This window comes from Oncorhynchus gorbuscha, linkage group LG20, assembly GCF_021184085.1.
Source record: "Oncorhynchus gorbuscha isolate QuinsamMale2020 ecotype Even-year linkage group LG20, OgorEven_v1.0, whole genome shotgun sequence".
NCBI lineage: Eukaryota > Metazoa > Chordata > Actinopteri > Salmoniformes > Salmonidae > Oncorhynchus > Oncorhynchus gorbuscha.
The window spans coordinates 45508994-45530627 of NC_060192.1; the positions used below are offsets into that span (position 1 = coordinate 45508994).

General features: G+C 45.6%; 2 protein-coding genes across 2 annotated transcripts in view; both read left to right on the top strand.

Moving 5' to 3' along the window:
- The window catches only part of LOC124006928 (DNA polymerase theta-like), a 35517-nt gene extending 19351 nt beyond the window's left edge, over positions 1-16166 (top strand). The window contains exons 10-26 of the mRNA XM_046317116.1: positions 8231-8373; positions 10867-11053; positions 11292-11306; positions 11466-11480; positions 11588-11602; positions 11692-11706; positions 11840-11854; positions 11936-11950; positions 12032-12046; positions 12172-12186; positions 12276-12290; positions 12380-12438; positions 12554-12747; positions 14567-14691; positions 14832-15075; positions 15153-15489; positions 16062-16166. Coding sequence (XP_046173072.1) covers positions 8231-8373; positions 10867-11053; positions 11292-11306; positions 11466-11480; positions 11588-11602; positions 11692-11706; positions 11840-11854; positions 11936-11950; positions 12032-12046; positions 12172-12186; positions 12276-12290; positions 12380-12438; positions 12554-12747; positions 14567-14691; positions 14832-15075; positions 15153-15489; positions 16062-16166 — 1529 coding nt within the window. The remainder of the gene's footprint in view (positions 1-8230; positions 8374-10866; positions 11054-11291; positions 11307-11465; positions 11481-11587; positions 11603-11691; positions 11707-11839; positions 11855-11935; positions 11951-12031; positions 12047-12171; positions 12187-12275; positions 12291-12379; positions 12439-12553; positions 12748-14566; positions 14692-14831; positions 15076-15152; positions 15490-16061) is intronic.
- An 812-nt stretch (positions 16167-16978) lies between these two features.
- LOC124006929 overlaps positions 16979-21634 on the top strand; it is a 33932-nt gene continuing 29276 nt past the window's right edge. The window contains exon 1 of the mRNA XM_046317117.1: positions 16979-17539. Coding sequence (XP_046173073.1) covers positions 17210-17539 — 330 coding nt within the window. The 5' untranslated portion in view covers positions 16979-17209. The remainder of the gene's footprint in view (positions 17540-21634) is intronic.

Genomic DNA, 21634 nt, shown 5'->3' on the forward strand with positions numbered 1-21634 from the left:
GGAGGAGGGGAGTCGACACTGAGGGGGAGGAGGGGAGTCGACACTGAGGGGGAGGAGGGGGAGGATGGGAGTCGACACTGAGGGGGAGGAGGGAGTCGACACTGGGGAGGGGGAGTCGACACTGAGGGGGAGGAGGGGGAGGAGGGAGTCGACACTGAGGGGGAGGAGGGGAGTCGACACTGAGGGGAGGAGGGGGAGGATGGGAGACGACACTGAGGGGGAGGAGGGGAGTCGACACTGAGGGGAGGAGTGGAGTCGACACTGAGGGGGGGAGGGGAGTCGACACTGAGGGGGAGGAGGGGAGTCGACACTGAGGGGGAGGAGGGAGTCGACACTGAGGGGGGGAGGAGGGAGTCGACACTGAGGGGAGGAGGGGAGTCGACACTGAGGGGGAGGAGGGGAGTCGACACTGAGGGTGAGGAGGGTGAGGATGGGAGTCGACACTGAGGGGGAGGAGGGGAGTCGACACGGAGGGGGAGGAGGGGAGTCGACACGGAGGGGGAGGAGGGGAGTCGACACGGAGGGGGAGGAGGGGAGTCGACACGGAGGGGGAGGAGGGGAGTCGACACGGAGGGGGAGGACGGGAGTCGACACGGAGGGGAGGACGGGAGTCGACACGGAGGGGGAGGACGGGAGTCGACACGGAGGGGGAGGACGGGAGTCGACACTGAGGGGAGGAGGGGAGTCGACACTTGGGAGGATGGGAGACGACACTGAGGGGGAGGAGGGGGAGGACACTGGGGGTCCCCATTGGAAGGATGGGAGACGACACTGAGGGTCAGGAGGGAGGATGGGAGACGACACTGAGGGGAGGAGGGGGAGACGACACTGAGGGTGAGGACGGGAGTCGACACTGAGGGGGAGGATGGGAGTCGACACTGAGGGGGAGGACGGGAGTCGACACTGATGGGGAGGATGGGAGACGACACTGAGGGTCAGGAGGGGAGGATGGGAGACAACACTGAGGAGGGGGAGGATGGGAGACGACACTGAGGGGGAGGAGAGGAGTCGACACTGAGGGTGAGGAGAGGAGTCGACACTGAGGGGAGGAGAGGAGTCGACACTGAGGGGGAGGAGGGGAGTCGACACTGAGGGGGAGGAGGGGAGTCGACACTGAGGGGGAGGAGGGGAGACGACACTGAGGGGGAGGAGGGGAGCCCAGGACAGGACAGTCGTAGAGCCCATGACAGGACAGTCGTAGAGCCCAGGACAGGACAGTCGTAATTTTGAGTGTGACTCCACACTCTAGGATTTGTGTGATTTTGTTGTCAGCACATTCAACTATGTAAAGAAAAAAGTATTTCATAAGAATGTTTCATTCATTCAGATCGAGGATGTGTTATTTTAGTGTTCCCTTTATTTTTTTGAGCAGTGTATATAAAAAAACGGTGTAATTTGTAAATGAACATATTCCTTATTCATGATGAATTCTGTCTGATTCCTTGAACGAGTTTTCCTCAACAACAACTGCTGGAGTGAATACCCAGCATTCCTTCCACACATGGAATAAAGTGTAATGAGTGTGTAGCGAGGGCCAGCCAACAAGTGCGTACAGGTCGCAGTGCCAGTGTGTTTAGCGACGAATATGGACACAGTGGTGGGTAGTATAGATGGCACTGTGATAGACTGCATCCAATTTGTTGAGTAGTGTGTTGGGGTTGGGGGCTATTTTGTAAATGACATCGCACAAAGTCGTGGATTGGTAGGATGGTCAGTTTTACAAGGGTATGTTTGGAGGCATGAGTGAAGAATGCTTTGTTGCGGAATAAGAAGCCAATTCTAGATTTGATTTTGGATTGGAGATGCTTAATGTGAGTCTGGAAGGAGAGTTTACAGTCTAACCAGACACCTAGGTATTTGTAGTTGTCCACATACTCTAAGTCAGAACCGTCCAGAGTAGTGATGCTGGACGGGTGGGTAGGTGTGGGCAGCGATCGGTTGAAGAGCATGCATTTAGTTTTGCTTGTATTTAAGAGCAGTTTGAGGCCACGGAAGGAGAGTTGTATGGCATTGAAGCTCATCTTGTGGTTAGTTAACACAGTGTCCAAAGAAGGGCCAGAGGTATACAGAATGGTGTCGTCTGCGTAGAGGTGGATCAGACAATCACCAGCAGCAAGAGCAACATCATTGATGTATACAGAGAAGAGAGTCGGTCTGAGAATTGAACCCTGTGGCACCCCCATAGAGACTGCCAGAGGTCCGGACAACAGGCCCTCCGATTTGACACACTGAACTCTGTCAGACAAGTAGTTGGTGAACCAGGCGAGGCAGGCATTTGAGAAACCAAGGCTATTGAGTCTGCCGATAAGAATGTGGTGATTGACAGAGTCGAAGCCTTAGCCAGGTTGATGAATACAGCTGCACAGTATTGTCTCTTATCGATGGCGGTTATGATATCGTTTAGGACCTTGAGCGTGGCTGAGGTGCACCCATGACCAGCTCTGAAACCAGATTGCCTAACGGAGAAGGTATTTGGGGGATTTGAAATGGTCGGTGATCTGTTTGTTAACTTTGCTTTCGAAGACCTTAGAAAGGCAGGGCAGGATAGATATAGCCAGGTGGAATGGCATGGCCAGCCGTAGAGAAATGCTTATTGAAATTCTCAATTATCGCAATTAATTAATACTGGAACACTGGTCACCTTAATACTGGAACACTGGTCACCTTAATACTGGAACACTGGTCACCTTAATGCTGGAAAACTGGTCACCTTAATGCTGGAACACTGGTCACCTTAATGCTGGAACACTGGTCACCTTAATACTGGAACACTGGTCACCTTAATACTGGAACACTGGTCACCTTAACACTGGTCACCTTAATACGGGAATACTGGTCACCTTAATACTGGAACACTGGTCACCTTAACACTGGTCACCTTAATACGGGAATACTGGTCACCTTAATACTGGAACACTGGTCACCTTAATCCTGGAACACTGGTCACCTTAATGCTGGACCACTGGTCAACCTTAATGCTGGACCACTGGTCAACCTTAATGCTGGAACACTGGTCACCTTAATGCTGGAACACTGGTCACCTTAATGCTGGAACACTGGTCACCTTAATGCTGGAACACTGGTCACCTTAATGCTGGAACACTGGTCACCTTAATACTGGAACACTGGTCACCTTAATGCTGGAACACTGGTCACCTTAACACTGGTCACCTTAATGCTGGAACACTGGTCACCTTAATACTGGAACAGTGGTTACCTTAATACTGGAACACTGGTCACCTTAATACTGGAACACTGGTCACCTTAATGCTGGAACACTGGTCACCTTAATACTGGAACAGTGGTCACCTTAATACTGGAACACTGGTCACCTTAATACTGGAACACTGGTCACCTTAATACTGGAACACTGGTCACCTTAATACTGGAACACTGGTCACCTTAATACTGGAACACTGGTCACCTTAATGCTGGAACACTGGTCACCTTAATGCTGGAACACTGGTCACCTTAATGCTGGAACACTGGTCACCTTAATACTGGAACACTGGTCACCTTAATACTGGAACACTGGTCACCTTAATACTAGAACACTGGTCACCTTAATACTGGAACACTGGTCACCTTAATACTGGAACACTGGTCACCTTAATGCTGGAACACTGGTCACCTTAATGCTGGAACACTGGTCACCTTAATGCTGGAACACTGGTCACCTTAATGCTGGAACACTGGTCACCTTAACACTGGAACACTGGTCACCTTAACGCTGGAACACTGGTCACCTTAATGCTGGAACACTGGTCACCTTAATGCTGGAACACTGGTCACCTTAATGCTGGAACACTGGTCACCTTAATGCTGGAACACTGGTCACCTTAATGCTGGAACACTGGTCACCTTAATACTGGAACACTGGTCATCTTAATACTGGAAATCTGGTTTACCTTAATGCTGGAACACTGGTCACATTAATGCTGGAACACTGGTCACCTTAACACTGGAACACTGGTCACCTTAATGCTGGAACACTGGTCACATTAATGCTGGAACACTGGTCACCTTAACAATGGTCACCTTAATGCTGGAACACTGGTCACATTAATGATGGAACACTGGTCACCTTATTACCTTAATACTGGAACACTGGTCACCTTAATACTGGAACACTGGTCACCTTAATACTGGAACACTGGTCACCTTAATACTGGAACACTGGTCATCTTAATACTGGAACACTGGTCACCTTAATGCTGGAACACTGGTCACCTTAATGCTGGAACACTGGTCACATTAATGCTGGAACACTGGTCACCTTAATACTGAAACACTGATCACCTTAATGCTGGAACACTGGTCACCTTAATACTGGAACACTGGTCACCTTAATGCTGGAACACTGGTCACCTTAATGCTGGAACACTGGTCACCTTAATACTGGAACACTGGTCACCTTAATACTGGAACACTGGTCACCTTAATACTGGAACACTAGTCACCTTAATACTGGAACACTGGTCACCTTAATACTGGAACACTGGTCACCTTAATGCTGGAACACTGGTCACCTTAATGCTGGAACACTGGTCACCTTAATGCTGGAACACTGGTCACCTTAACGCTGGAACACTGGTCACCTTAACGCTGGAACACTGGTCACCTTAACGCTGGAACACTGGTCACCTTAACGCTGGAACACTGGTCACCTTAATGCTGGAACACTGGTCACCTTAACGCTGGAACACTGGTCACCTTAACGCTGGAACACTGGTCACCTTAACGCTGGAACACTGGTCACCTTAACGCTGGAACACTGGTCACCTTAATGCTGGAACACCGGTCACTGGAACACTGGTCACCTTAATGCTGGAACACTGGTCACCTTAATGCTGGAACACTGGTCACATTAATGCTGGAACACTGGTCACCTTAATACCTTAATACTGGAACACTGGTCACCTTAATACTGGAACACTGGTCACCTTAACACTGGAACACTGGTCATCTTAATACTGGTCACCTTAACACTGGAACACTGGTCACATTAATACTGGAACACTGGTCACCTTAACACTGGAACACTGGTCACATTAACACTGGAACACTGGTCACCTTAACACTGGAACACTGGTCACATTAACACTGGAACACTGGTCACCTTAACACTGGAACACTGGTCACCTTAATACTGGAACACTGGTCACCTTAATACTGGAACACTGGTCACCTTAATACTGGAACACTGGTCACCTTAATACTGGAACACTGGTCACCTTAATACTGGAACACTGGTCACATTAATACTGGTCACCTTAACACTGGAACACTGGTCACCTTAATACTGGTCACCTTAACACTGGAACACTGGTCACATTAATACTGGAACACTGGTCACCTTAACACTGGAACACTGGTCACATTAACACTGGAACACTGGTCACCTTAATACTGGAACACTGGTCACCTTAACACTGGAACACTGATCACCTTAACACTGGAACACTGGTCACCTTAACACTGGAACACTGGAACACTGGTCACCTTAACACTGGAACACTGGTCACCTTAATACTGGAACACTGGTCACCTTAATACTGGAACACTGGTCACCTTAATGCTGGAACACTGGTCACGTTAATGCTGGAACACTGGTCACCTTAATACTGGAACACTGGACACCTTAATACTGGAACACTGGTCACCTTAATACTGGAACACTGGTCACATTAATGCTGGAACACTGGTCACCTTAATACTGGAACACTGGTCACCTTAATACTGGAACACTGGTCACCTTAATACTGGTCACCTTAATGCTGGAACACTGGTCACTTTAATAATTCTTACATACTGCTTTACACATTTCATATGTCTACAGTATTTATTCTACTGTATTTTAGTCAATGCTACCCCGACATGGCTCATCCTAATGTTTATATATTTCTTAATTCCATTATTTTATTTTGAAATTTGTGTGTATCGTTGTGAATTGTTAGATACTACTGCACTGTTGGAGCTAGGAACACAAGCATTTCACTACACCCACAATAACATCTGCTAAATATGTGTATGTGACCAATACAATTTGATTTGAGCAAATATCTTCCTGCCTTCTGCCAAACCTGGTCTGATATTACAAAGAGGATCATCCTGTCCATCTGGGGATTTAGATAATGAAACATTATTTTTGGGATGGCAGATTCCCAGTTTGGAGCTGTTTTTACGCACCAATAACCTGTGTTCTCTTTTGGTGATGTCACCATTATGCGTGCCCTTGGTGACAGTCTGTTTATTACAGCCAACAGTTGTTTTGTGGGGTTTGTAGTGAGTCTCTTGTAGAATGTCTGATCAATCAGTTGCCTGGGAACTTCGGTCTCATAGACAGTGTAGTCGTGTACAGTAACAGTTGCCTGGGAACTTCGGTCTCATAGACAGTGTAGTCGTGTACAGTAACAGTTGCCTGGGAACTTCGGTCTCATAGACAGTGTAGTCGTGTACAGTAACAGTTGCCTGGGAACTTCGGTCTCATAGACAGTGTAGTCGTGTACAGTAACAGCGTCTCCCTTGTCTGCTGGGAGGATGAATATTCGTATGTATTAATGAGTTTGTATATATTTTCTGTAACTAATTCACACCGTACTGGCATCCATCTTGTTTTCTTTATTAGCACAGCAGACACTAACACATATCACCATTTTAGAGAAATAGCGTCCATACACTGAGACGAATTCATCTCAATGTATTTTCAATGTCAGTCGACACTCCGGGTGAGGACGGGGAAAGGGATGGGGGAGAGGGGTGAGGACACAGAATTAAATCGATTTTAATGAACATTTTAATCCCAGTAATTGAATGCATCTCTGTGTCTGAGGAGGACAGGAAGACAATTGAAAATGTCTGGACCTGTTCCCCCCCTGTCTCCCTCTCGCACCCCCCTTCCTTTTTTAAATATTTTTTTTATTTCACCTTTATTTAACCAGGTAGGCTAGTTGAGAACAAATTCTCATTTGCAACTGCGACCTGGCCAAGATAAAGCATAGCAGTATGAACAGACAACACAGAGTTACACATGGAGTAAACAGTTAACAAGTCAATAACACAGTAGAAAAAAAGAGAGTCTATATATATTGTGCAAAAGGCATGAGGAGGTAGGTGAATAATTACAATTTTGCAGATTAACACTGGAGTGATAAATGATCAGATGGTCATGTACAGGTAGAAATATTGGTGTGCAAAAGAGCAGAAAAGTAAATAAATAAAAACAGTATGGGGATGAGATAGGTGAAAATGTGTGGGCTATTTACCGATAGACTATGTACAGCTGCAGCGATCGGTTAGCTGCTCAGATAGCTGATGTTTGAAGATGGTGAGGGCCAGCCGACTAGAGCATACAAGTCGCAGTGGTGGGTGGTGTAAGGTGCTGCATCCAGTTTGCTGAGTAGAGTATTGGAAGCAATTTTGTAGATGACATTGCCGAAGTCGAGGATCGGTAGGATAGTCAGTTTTACTAGGGTAAGTTTGGCGGCGTGAGTGAAGGAGGCTTTGTTGCGGAATAGAAAGCCGACTCTTGATTTGATTTTCGATTGGAGATGTTTGATATGAGTCTGGAAGGAGAGTTTACAGTCTAGCCAGACACCTAGGTACTTATAGATGTCCACATATTCAAGGTCGGAACCATCCAGGGTGGTGATGCTAGTCGGGCATGCGGGTGCAGGCAGCGATCGGTTGAAAAGCATGCATTTGGTTTTACTAACGTTTAAGAGCAGTTGGATGCCCCGGAAGGAGTGTTGTATGGCATTGAAGCTTGTTTGGAGGTTAGATAGCACAGTGTCCAAGGACGGGCCGGAAGTATATAGAATGGTGTCGTCTGCGTAGAGGTGGATCAGGGAATCGCCCGCAGCAAGAGCAACATCATTGATATATACAGAGAAAAGAGTCGGACCGGGGATTGAACCCTGTGGCACCCCCATAGAGACTGCCAGAGGACCGGACAGCATGCCCTCCGATTTGACACACTGAACTCTGTCTGCAAAGTAATTGGTGAACCTGGCGAGGCAGGCATTTGAGAAACCGAGGCTACTGAGTCTGCCGATAAGAATATGGTGATTGACAGAGTCGAAAGCCTTGGCCAGGTCGATGAAGACGGCTGCACAGTACTGTCTTTTATCGATGGCGGTTATGATATCGTTTAGTACCTCACCCCCTTTCTCCCCCCTGCCCCCGACTCTCCCTCTACCCCCATTCCCCCTCGTCCCTTTACCTCATCTAGGGGAGAGTGTGTTGGTGTGTAAGGAGGCGGAGCGTCAAAAGGGTGTGTGTCTTCTCCAGGGCTCTCTGCAGCCAATCAGCAGCTGCCTGGTGAAGAGGGAGGGGGAGGGCCTAACCACCAGCATGCTCCGAGCCATCCTGGAGGTACTGACCTCTAACCCCTGAAATATGGATTTTATTTGTACATTTATTACCATAGACTTGGATAGACAGTCTATACCTGTACCTGTCACCTACAGTATATACCTGTACCTGTTACTTACAGTCTATACCTGTACCTGTCACCTACAGTATATACCTGTACCTGTCACCTACAGTATATACCTGTACCTGTTACTTACAGTCTATACCTGTACCTGTCACCTACAGTCTGTACCTGTCACCTACAGTATATACCTGTCACCTACAGTCTATACCTGTCACCTACAGTCTATACCTGTCACCTACAGTCTATACCTGTCACCTACAGTATGTACCGGTCACCTACAGTATATACCTGTCAGCTACAGTCTATACCTGTCACCTACAGTCTATACCTGTCACCTACAGTCTATACCTGTCACCTACAGTCTATACCTGTACCTGTCACCTACAGTCTATACCTGTCACCTACAGTCTATACCTGTCACCTACAGTATGTACCTGTCACCTACAGTATATACCTGTCACCTACAGTATGTACCTGTCACCTACAGTATGTACCTGTCACCTACAGTATATACCTGTCATCTACAGTATGTACCTGTCACCTACAGTCTATACCTGTACCTGTCACCTACAGTATCTACCTGTCACCTACAGTCTATACCTGTACCTGTCACCTACAGTATCTACCTGTCACCTACAGTATCTACCTGTCACCTACAGTATATACCTGTCACCTACAGTCTATACCTGTCACCTACAGTCTATACCTGTCATCTACAGTATATACCTGTCACCTACAGTCTATACCTGTCACCTACAGTCTATACCTGTCACCTACAGTATCTACCTGTCATCTACAGTCTATACCTGTCACCTACAGTCTATACCTGTCACCTACAGTCTATACCTGTCACCTACAGTATATACCTGTTACCTACAGTATCTACCTGTCATCTACAGTCTATACCTGTCACCTACAGTCTATACCTGTCACCTACAGTCTATACCTGTCACCTACAGTCTATACCTGTCACCTACAGTCTATACCTGTCACCTACAGTCTATACCTGTCACCTACAGTATCTACCTATACCTGTCACCTACAGTCTATACCTGTCACCTACAGTATATACCTGTCACCTACAGTTTATACCTGTCACCTACAGTCTACCTGTCACCTACAGTCTGTATCTGTCACCTACAGTCTGTACCTGTCACCTACAGTCTGTACCTGTCACCTACAGTCTGTACCTGTCACCTACAGTCTGTACCTGTCACCTACAGTCTGTACCTGTCACCTACAGTATCTACCTGTCACCTACAGTATCTACCTGTACCTGTCACCTACAGTATATACCTGTCATCTACAGTATCTACATGTACCTGTCACCTACAGTATCTACCTGTACCTGTCATCTACAGTATCTACCTGTCATCTACAGTATCTACCTGTCACCTACAGTATCTACCTGTCACCTACAGTATATACCTGTCACCTACAGTATCTACCTGTCACCTACAGTCTATACCTGTACCTGTCACCTACAGTATCTACCTGTCATCTACAGTATATACCTGTCATCTACAGTATATACCTGTACCTGTCACCTACAGTCTATACCTGTCATCTACAGTATCTTACCTGTCACCTACAGTATCTACCTGTCACCTACAGTATATACCTGTCACCTACAGTATGTACCTGTCACCTACAGTATATACCTGTCACCTACAGTATATACCTGTCACCTACAGTATATACCTGTACCTGTCACCTACAGTATATACCTGTCATCTACAGTCTATACCTGTCACCTACAGTATGTACCTGTCACCTACAGTATCTACCTGTCACCTACAGTATATACCTGTCATCTACAGTATGTACCTGTCACCTACAGTATCTACCTGTCACCTACAGTCTATACCTGTCACCTACAGTATATACCTGTCATCTACAGTATCTACCTATATCTGTCATCTACAGTCTCTACCTGTCACCTATAGTATCTACCTGTCACCTATAGTATCTACCTGTCATCTACAGTATCTACCTATATCTGTCATCTACAGTCTATACCTGTACCTGTCACCTACAGTATCTACCTGTCATCTACAGTATGTACCTGTCATCTACAGTATCTACCTATATCTGTCATCTACAGTCTATACCTGTCACCTACAGTATCTACCTGTCACCTACAGTATCTACCTGTCATCTACAGTATCTATCTGTCACCTACAGTCTATACCTGTACCTGTCACCTACAGTATCTACCTGTCACCTACAGTATATACCTGTACCTGTCACCTACAGTATCTACCTGTCACCTACAGTATGTACCTGTACCTGTCACCTACAGTCTATACCTGTCACCTACAGTATCTACCTGGCACCTACAGTCTATACCTGTCACCTACAGTATCTACCTGTCATCTACAGTATCTACCTATATCTGTCATCTACAGTATCTATCTGTCTCCTGTCAGATCATTGTTGGGGGCGTGGCCAGCTCTCCCCAGGATGTGAGGCTTTATGCTTCCTGTACGCTGCTGGCTGCTGGTGCCCGCTCTGACACCACAGGAGGGGCGACGGGAGGAGGAGTGCGGGAGGGAGCGATAGAGGCATGCGTGGAATGGTTGATTGAGAATGAGTTCATATCTATCCAAAGAGAGGGTAATGAGAGGGGGGGCAGGAGGACAAGAGAGGTACTGCCCCACCCACCTGGGTTCTGCCACCCTCTCCTCCTCTCTCTCACCTCCCGAGGCACTGGGCATCTTCTCAGATCTACAGAGAGCCATGAAGAGCTTCGTATTGGACAACGACCTACACACACTCTACCAGGTACCCCTCATCCTCCAGATAACCCCTGTGTTTGTATCCTCCAGATAACCCCTGTGTTTGTATCCTCCAGATAACCCCTGTGTTTGTATCCTCCAGATAACCCCTGTGTTTGTATCCTCCAGATAACCCCTGTGTTTGTATCCTCCACTGTGTTTGTATCCTCCAGATAACCCCTGTGTTTGTATCCTCCAGATAACCCCTGTGTTTGTATCCTCCAGATAACCCCTGTGTTTGTATCCTCCAGATAACCCCTGTGTTTGTATCCTCCAGATAACCCCTGTGTTTGTATCCTCCACTGTGTTTGTATCCTCCAGATAACCCCTGTGTTTGTATCCTCCAGATAACTCCTGTGTTTGTATCCTCCAGATAACTCCTGTGTTTGTATCCTCCAGATAACCCCTGTGTTTGTATCCTCCAGATAACCCCTGTGTTTGTATCCTCCAGATAACCCCTGTGTTTGTATCCTCCAGATAACCCCTGTGTTTGTATCCTCCACTGTGTTTGTATCCTCCAGATAACCCCTGTGTTTGTATCCTCCAGATAACCCCTGTGTTTGTATCCTCCAGATAACCCCTGTGTTTGTATCCTCCAGATAACCCCTGTGTTTGTATCCTCCAGATAACTCCTGTGTTTGTATCCTCCACTGTGTTTGTATCCTCCAGATAACCCCTGTGTTTGTATCCTCCAGATAACCCCTGTGTTTGTATCCTCCAGATAACTCCTGTGTTTGTATCCTCCACTGTGTTTGTATCCTCCAGATAACCCCTGTGTTTGTATCCTCCAGATAACTCCTGTGTTTGTATCCTCCAGATAACTCCTGTGTTTGTATCCTCCAGATAACCCCTGTGTTTTTATCCTCCACTGTGTTTGTATCCTCCAGATAACCCATGTGTTTGTATCCTCCACTGTGTTTGTATCCTCCAGATAACCCCTGTGTTTGTATCCTCCAGATAACCCCTGTGTTTGTATCCTCCAGATAACCCCTGTGTTTGTATCCTCCAGATAACCCCTGTGTTTGTATCCTCCAGATAACCCCTGTGTTTGTATCCTCCAGATAACCCCTGTGTTTGTATCCTCCAGATAACCCCTGTGTTTGTATCCTCCAGATAACCCCTGTGTTTGTATCCTCCAGATAACCCCTGTGTTTGTATCCTCCAGATAACCCCTGTGTTTGTATCCTCCAGATAACCCCTGTGTTTGTATCCTCCACTGTGTTTGTATCCTCCAGATAACTCCTGTGTTTGTATCCTCCAGATAACTCCTGTGTTTGTATCCTCCAGATAACTCCTGTGTTTGTATCCTCCAGATAACCCCTTTGTTTGTATCCTCCAGATAACCCCTGTGTTTGCTGAGTGGACCACAATAGACTGGTACCAGTTCTGGTGTCTGTGGGAGGGGCTTGGCTCATCCAATAAGAGAGTAGCAGAGCTGGTTGGTGTTCAGGAGAGCTTCTTGGCTCGGTCTGTTAGCGGGAAACTGATCGCCAAGACAGACAGACAGAGACGACAGATGGCCATACACAAACGGTACAGCGTAACACACACACCAAGGTTTCCCATAGCTTTTGGAGAGAAAACATTTTTGAATTAAAAGTTGATCAATAAAATCCCATTGCGAAAATGTATTGTTGTTTAATACCAGCGGATGTAGTGAGAGCTGCTGCTTCAGCCTGTCTCACCTTGCTTCAAAGTAGCCAGAACCAGACCAAACAGGCAGCCTATTAATCAATAAAGAATTCGATATACCACTGAAACCAGTAGCCTATTAATCAATAAAGAATTCTATATACCACTGAAACCAGTAGCCTATTAATTAATAAAGACTTCTATATACCACTGAAACCAGTAGCCTATTAATCAATAAAGACTTCTATATACCATTGAAACCAGTAGCCTATTAATTAATAAAGACTTCTATATACCATTGAAACCAGTAGCCTATTAATTAATAAAGACTTCTATATACCATTGAAACCAGTAGCCTATAACCCTAGTTATAATACCAACCCATCAGAGTAGTTGATAATCCTAGTAGTTGATCATCCTACTAGTTGATAATCCTAGTAGTTGATCATCCTACTAGTTGATAATCCTAGTAGTTGATCATCCTAGTACCAAGGCTATGCCTTGTCATAGCCCTACTACCTTGTTCTAGCCCTACTGCCTTGTCATAGCCCTACTGCCTTGTTCTAGCCCTACTGCCTTGTTATAGCCCTACTGCCTTGTCATAGCCCTACTGCCTTGTCATAGCCCTACTGCCTTGTTATAGCCCTACTGCCTTGTTATAACCCTACTGCCTTGTTATAGTCCTACTGCCTTGTCATAGTCCTACTGCCTTGTTATAGCCCTACTGCCTTGTCATAGCCCTACTACCTTGTCATAGCCCTACTGCCTTGTCATAGCCCTACTGCCTTGTCATAGCCCTACTGCCTTGTCATAGCCCTACTGCCTTGTTATAGCCCTACTGCCTTGTCATAGCCCTACTACCTTGTTATAGCCCTACTGCCTTGTCATAGCCCTACTGCCTTGTCATAGCCCTACTGCCTTGTCATAGCCCTACTGCCTTGTCATAGCCCTACTGCCTTGTTATAGCCCTACTGCCTTGTCATAGCCCTACTACCTTGTTATAGCCCTACTGCCTTGTCATAGCCCTACTACCTTGTCATAGCCCTACTGCCTTGTCATAGCCCTACTACCTTGTCATAGCCCTACTGCCTTGTTATAGCCCTACTGCCTTGTCATAGCCCTACTGCCTTGTCATAGCCCTACTACCTTGTCATAGCCCTACTGCCTTGTTATAGTCCTACTGCCTTGTCATAGTCCTACTGCCTTGTTATAGCCCTACTGCCTTGTCATAGCCCTACTACCTTGTGTGCATTGCTGTGCTTATAATGTGAAGAAATAATAGTTTATCAACATTTTAAGATAAACGTTCATTGCTTTTTAAAATTGAATTTACATATTGTAAATGTTCTGTTACTCTGAATGACCATCATCTAAATGTTGTGTTAATATGAATGACCATATTGTACTGTTCTGTTAATGTGAATTACCATAATGTACTGTTCTGTTAATGTGAATTACCATATTGTACTGTTCTGTTAATGTGAATTACCATATTGTACTGTTCTGTTAATGTGAATTACCATAATGTACTGTTCTGTTAATGTGAATTACCATAATGTACTGTTCTGTTAATGTGAATTACCATAATCTAGATGTGATTTCTGTCATTCTGATCACCGTGGTTGGACACCCTAATGGGTTACGCACCCAATTCATATGGGTCTGGTACGTTTAAAAAAAAAAAAAATGTTTTTAAATAAGAACAAATTCTTATCTTCAGGTTCTTCACTACTCTGGTCCTTCAGGACCTTGTCAATGAGGTTCCTCTGGGTACCGTGGCAACCAAGTACAACTGTAGCCGCGGACAGCTACAGTCTCTACAGCAGTCTGCCTCCACGTATGCAGGTAAACACACACAGCCCTGCCCAGGTAACACAGTAGTATTTTTCCTCCCCTAGGTAACAGTGTTCTGTTAGTTAGTTCTGTCCCCGCATGTCCCAGACCATGCTGTAACCATAGTAACGGTGTGGTTTCCTGTCCCGTAGGCATGGTAACGGTGTTCTGCCGGCGGCTGGGATGGCACAGCTTGGAGTTACTCCTGTCCCAGTACCAGACCAGGCTGAGCTTTGGGGTCCAGAGGGAACTGGTCGACCTGGTCAGGGTCTCACTGCTGAGCGCAACAAGGGCACGAACACTCTACGACCAGGGCCTCGCTACGGTGGCCCAGCTGGCCAGGGCAAAGGTCACTGAGGTGGAGAAGGCCCTACGCAAGGCTGTCCCCTTTAAGAGGTTAGGAGGAGGGAGGAGAGTGTGTTGTAAAGGGCTGGTGGTGGTGGTGATGATGATTATGATCTCTTCCTCTCCAGTTCTCGTCGTGCGATGGATGAGACCGAGGGGGAGGCAGCAGAGAGGCGGAGCTTACGGTGTGTCTGGGTGAGTGGGGGGCGTGCTCTGACAGAACACGAGGCAGCCATTGAAATCGTGTCTGAGGCCAGGCTCCTCCTCCAGCAAGACCTCGCTCTATTGGGGGTGACCTGGGACCCAGCGACACTGCCCACGGAAACACGCCCTAACAACGACCATGACAACGACTCACCTGAGACACAGCGGGACCGGTCCAAATCCTGGAGAGATAAAGAGATGAGGTTAAATGAGAAGAAAGAGATGGAAGACGGAGGGAGAAACGTGGTTGAACAGAAAGAGGTAGAGGGGAGAGAGAAGAACGAGGGAGAGAGGACAGGGGAGGAGCAGAGAGGGAGAGAGAAGAACGAGAGAGAGAGGACAGGGAAGGAGCAGAGAGGGAGAGAGAAGAACGAGGGAGAGAGGACAGGGGAGGAGCAGAGAGGGAGAGAGAAGAACGAGGGAGTGGAGGTGGGAGAGAGGGAAGAGAGAGGAGTAGAGGTGGGAGAGAGGGAAGAGAGAGGAGTAGAGGTGGGAGAGAGGGAAGAGAGAGGAGTGGAGGTGGGAGAGAGGGAAGAGAGAGGAGTAGAGGTGGGAGAGAGAAAGGAGAGAGGAGGAGTGGAGGTGGGAGAGAGGGAAGAGAGAGGAGTAGAGGTGGGAGAGAGGGAAGAGAGAGGAGTAGGGGTGGGAGAGAGAAAGGAGAGAGGAGTGGAGGTGGGAGAGAGGGAAGAGGGAGGAAGCGAGGAAGACCCTAACCTTCCTGTCTGTGACAGGAGAGGTATAAACACCCAGGACTTAGCTGAACTAGTCAGTAGCCCTCACCCCCCTCTCAATCCCTCCAACCACCCCTTCCACTCTCGCCCTCCCCGTTTCAGAGCCCCCACCTCCCGAGTGGAGGAACCTCTGACCAGTGTTTCTGGGGGGACAGTAAAGAGGGACGGACTGGGCATGGCAGGGAGATCTCCTGCACAGGCATGTAGAAGACAGCCGTCCACAGCTCTGAGGAAAGTACTGCGCTCTATACACTCAGAGAGGAGGGAGGAGGAGGAGAAGAGGGAGGAGGAGGAGAGGAGGGAGGAGAGGAGGGAGGATGAAAAGAGGGGAGAGAGAGAGGAGGAGGAGAGGGGAGAGAGAGAGGAGGAGGAGGAGAAGAGGGAGGATGAAAAGAGGGGAGAGAGAGAGGAGGAGAAGCGAGAGGAGGAGGAGAAGAGGGAGGAGGAGAAGAAGATGGGAGAAAGGGAGGAGAAGAGAGAGGAGGAGGAGGAGAAGAAGATGGGAGAAAGGGAGGAGAAGAGCGTAGAGAAAAGAGAGAGTGAGGAGAGGAGGAGAGGAATGTTGTTTAAACTTCCTCCTAAAACACTACCAGTCCCTGCCCCGATCTCGGTTTCTACCCCAAAGACTGCACCTCTCCTCCAGAGCAAGGCACCACCAGAGGTCCCTGTCCCCCCTCCTCCCTGCCTCCTCTCCCCTGTCCCTCCTCCTCCCTGCCTCCTCTCCCCTGTCCCCCTCCTCCCTGCCTCCTCTCCCCTGTCCCCCTCCTCCCTGCCTCCTCTCCCCTGTCCCCCCCCTCCTCCCTGCCTCCTCTCCCCTGTCCCCCCTCCTCCCTGCCTCCTCTCCCCTGTCCCCCTCCTCCCTGCCTCCTCTCCCCTGTCCCCCTCCTCCCTGCCTCTTCTCCACTGTCCCTCCTCCCTGCCTCCTCTCCCCTGTCCCTCCTCCTCCCTGCCTCCTCTCCCCTGTCCCTCCTCCTCCCTGCCTCCTCTTTCCTGTCCCCCCTCCTCCCTGCCTCCTCTCCCCTGTCCCCTCTCCTCCCTGCCTCTTCTCCCCTGTCCCTCCTCCTCCCTGCCTCCTCTCCCCTGTCCCTCCTCCCCTCTTCCTCTCCTCTGCCCAAACCCCAGCTCTTTCTCTCTCTTTTGTAGTCAAACGCCGGAGGGTGGAAGAGCAGGATAGGTGTGGGTCTCCTGAACTCTACGAGGAGGAGGGAAGGTTTGGGGATAGTTTGGAGTTGGACACTCAGACTGAGAGAATGATTCTACTACAAGACCAGAGAGAGGGGAGGGAGAGAGAGTGTGCTAACTCACAGCATGAGAGAGGAAGGAGGGAGAAGGGTGGAGAGGAGGAGAGAGGGAGGGAGAAAGGTGGAGAGGAGAGAGGAAGGAGGGAGAAGGGTGGAGAGGAGGAGAGAGGGAGGGAGAATGGTGGAGAGGGGAAATCCACCGACGTTAACCCACCGAACCCCTCAACAGTCAACAGTATCCATGGCAACCCCCATACCTATGGTTTCCATGACGACGCTGCGCCCAGGTACAACTTCTCTCTGACTGACAGCCAGATGGAACAGATCCTCGACAACCAGGTACACACACACACACTCACTCAACCACAGCCACCACATTGATGATGATGATGATGGTGGTGATGATGATGGTGGTGGTGATGATGGTGGTGATGATGATGATGATGGTGTTTATGATGATGGTGTTTATGATGATGATGGTGTTTACGATGATTATAGTGATGATGGTGTTTATGATGGAGATGGTGTTTATAATGATGATGGTGTTTATGATGATTATGGTGTTTATGATGATGGTGTTTATGATGATGATGATGGTGTTTATGATGATGGTGTTTATGATGGAGATGGTGTTTATGATGATGGTGTTTATGATGATGGTGTTTATAATGATGGTGTTTATGATGATGATGGTGTTTATGATGGAGATGATGTTTATGATGGAGATGGTGTTTATGATGGAGATGATGTTTATGATGGAGATGGTGTTTATGATGGAGATGATTTTTATAATGGAGATGGTGTTTATGATGATGATGGTGTTCATGATGGTGTTTATGATGGAGATGGTGTTTATGATGGAGATGATTTTTATAATGGAGATGGTGTTTATGATGATGATGGTGTTCATGATGGTGTTTATGATGGAGATGGTGTTTATGATGATGATGGTGTTAATGATGGAGATGGTGTTTATGATGATGATGGTGTTTATGATGATGGTGTTTATGATGGAGATGGTGTTTATGATGATGGTGTTTGATGATGGTGATTATGATGGAGATGGTGATTATGATGGAGATGGTGTTTATGATGATGGTGTTTATGATGGAGATCGTGTTTATAATGGAGATGGTGTTTATAATGGAGATGGTGTTTATGATGGAGATGGTGTTTATGATTATGGAGGTGTTTATGATGATGATGATGGTGTTTATGATGATGATGATGGTGTTTATAATGGTGATGGTGTTTATGATGATGATGGTGTTTATGATGATGGAGGTGTTTATGATGATGATGATGATGATGGTGTTTATGATGGAGATGGTGTTTATGATGATGATGGTGTTTATGATGGAGATGGTGTTTATGATGATGGTGTTTATGATGGACATGGTGTTTATGATGATGGTGTTTATGATGGAGATGGTGTTTATGATGATGATGGTGTTTATGATGGAGATGGTGTTTATGATGATGGTGTTTATGATGGAGATGGTGTTTATGACGATGGTGTTTATGATGGAGATGGTGTTTATGATGATGGTGTTTATGATGGAGATGGTGTTTATAATGATGATGGTGTTTATAATGATGATGGTGTTTATAATGATGGTGTTTATGATGATGATGGTGTTTATGATGGAGATGATGTTTATGATGGAGATGGTGTTTATGATGATGGAGGTGTTTATGATGATGATGATGATGGTGTTTATGATGGAGATGGTGTTTATGATGATGATGATGATGGTGTTTATGATGATGGTATTTATGATGGAGATGGTGATTATGATGGAGATGGTGTTTATGATGATGATGGTGTTTATGATGGAGATGGTGTTTATGATGATGGTGTTTATGATGATGGTGTTTATGATGGAGATGGTGTTGATGATGATGATGGTGTTTATGATGATGGTATTTATGATGATGGTGTTTATGATGATGATGGTGTTTATGATGATGATGGTGTTTATGATGATGGTATTTATGATGGAGATGGTGTTTATGATGATGATGATGATGGTGTTTATGATGATGGTATTTATGATGATGGTGTTTATGATGGAGATGGTGTTTATAATAATGATGATGTTTATAATGGAGATGGTGTTTATGATGATGATGGTGTTTATGATGATGGTGTTTATGATGATGGTATTTATGATGATGATGGTGTTTATGATGATGGTGTTTATGATGATGATGGTGTTTATGATGATGGTGATGTTTATAATGGAGATGGTATTTATGATGATGATGGTGATGTTTATAATGGAGATGGTATTTATGATGATGATGGTGATGTTTATAATGGAGATGGTATTTATGATGATGATGATGGTGTTTATGATGGAGATGGTGTTTATGATGATGATGATGGTGTTTATGATGAAGATGGTATTTATGATGAAGATGGTATTTATGATGATGATGATGGTGTTTATGATGATGATGATGGTGTTTATGATGGAGATGATGTTTATGATGGAGATGGTGTTTATGATGGATATGGTGTTTATGATGGAGATGGTGTTTATGATGGAGATGGTGTTTATAATGATGATGGTGTTTATGATGGAGATGATGTTTATGATGATGATGGTGTTTATGATGGAGATGATGTTTATGATGGAGATGGTATTTATGATGGAGATGGTGTTTATGATGGAGATGGTGTTTATGATGGAGATGGTGTTTATGATGGAGATGGTGTTTATGATTGAGATGGTGTTTATGATGATGATGATGGTGTTTATGATGATGGTATTTATGATGATGGTGTTTATGATGGAGATGGTGTTTATAATAATGATGATGTTTATAATGGAGATGGTGTTTATGATGATGATGGTGTTTATGATGATGGTGTTTATGATGATGGTATTTATGATGATGATGGTGTTTATGATGATGGTATTTATGATGATGATGGTGTTTATGATGATGGTGTTTATGATGATGATGGTGTTTATGATGATGGTGATGTTTATAATGGAGATGGTATTTATGATGATGATGGTGTTTATGATGGAGATGGTATTTATGATGATGATGGTGATGTTTATAATGGAGATGGTATTTATGATGATGATGGTGATGTTTATAATGGAGATGGTATTTATGATGATGATGATGGTGTTTATGATGGAGATGGTGTTTATGATGATGATGATGGTGTTTATGATGAAGATGGTATTTATGATGAAGATGGTATTTATGATGATGATGATGGTGTTTATGATGATGATGATGGTGTTTATGATGGAGATGATGTTTATGATGGAGATGGTGTTTATGATGGATATGGTGTTTATGATGGAGATGGTGTTTATGATGGAGATGGTGTTTATAATGATGATGGTGTTTATGATGGAGATGATGTTTATGATGATGATGGTGTTTATGATGGAGATGATGTTTATGATGGAGATGGTATTTATGATGGAGATGGTGTTTATGATGGAGATGGTGTTTATGATGGAGATGGTGTTTATGGTGGAGATGGTGTTTATGATGGAGATGGTGTTTATGATGGAGATGGTGTTTATGATGGAGATGATGTTTATAATGGAGATGGTGTTTATGATGGAGATGGTGTTTATGATGGAGATGATGTTTATAATGGAGATGGTGTTTATGATGGAGATGGTGTTTATGATGGAGATGGTGTTTATAATGATGATGGTGTTTATAATGATGGTGTTTATGATGATGATGGTGTTTATGATGATGATGGTGTTTATGATGATGATGGTGTTCATGATGGTGTTTATGATGGAGATGGTGTTTATGATGGAGATGGTGTTTATGATGATGATGGTGTTAATGATGGAGATGGTGTTTATGATGATGATGGTGTTTATGATGATGGTGTTTATGATGGAGATGGTGTTTATGGTGATGGTGTTTGATGATGGTGTTTATGATGGAGATGGTGTTTATGATGATGGTGTTTATGATGGAGATGGTGTTTATGATGATGGTGTTTATGATGATGGTCTTTATGATGGAGATGGTGTTTATGATGGAGATGGTATTTATGATGGAGATGGTGTTTATGATGGAGATGGTGTTTATGATGGAGATGGTGTTTATGATTGAGATGGTGTTAATGATGGTGTTTATGATGATGATGGTGTTTATGATGGAGATTATGATGGAAATGGTGTTTATGATGGAGATGGTGTTTATGATGGTGTTTATGATGATGATGGTGTTTATGATGATGATGGTGTTTATAATGATGATGATGGTGTTTATGATGAAGATGGTATTTATGATGAAGATGGTGTTTATGATGATGATGGTGTTTATGATGATGATGATGATGATGGTGTTTATGATGGAGATGGTGTTTATGATGGAGATGGTGTTTATGATGGAGATGGTGTTTATGATGGAGATGGTGTTTATGATGGAGATGGT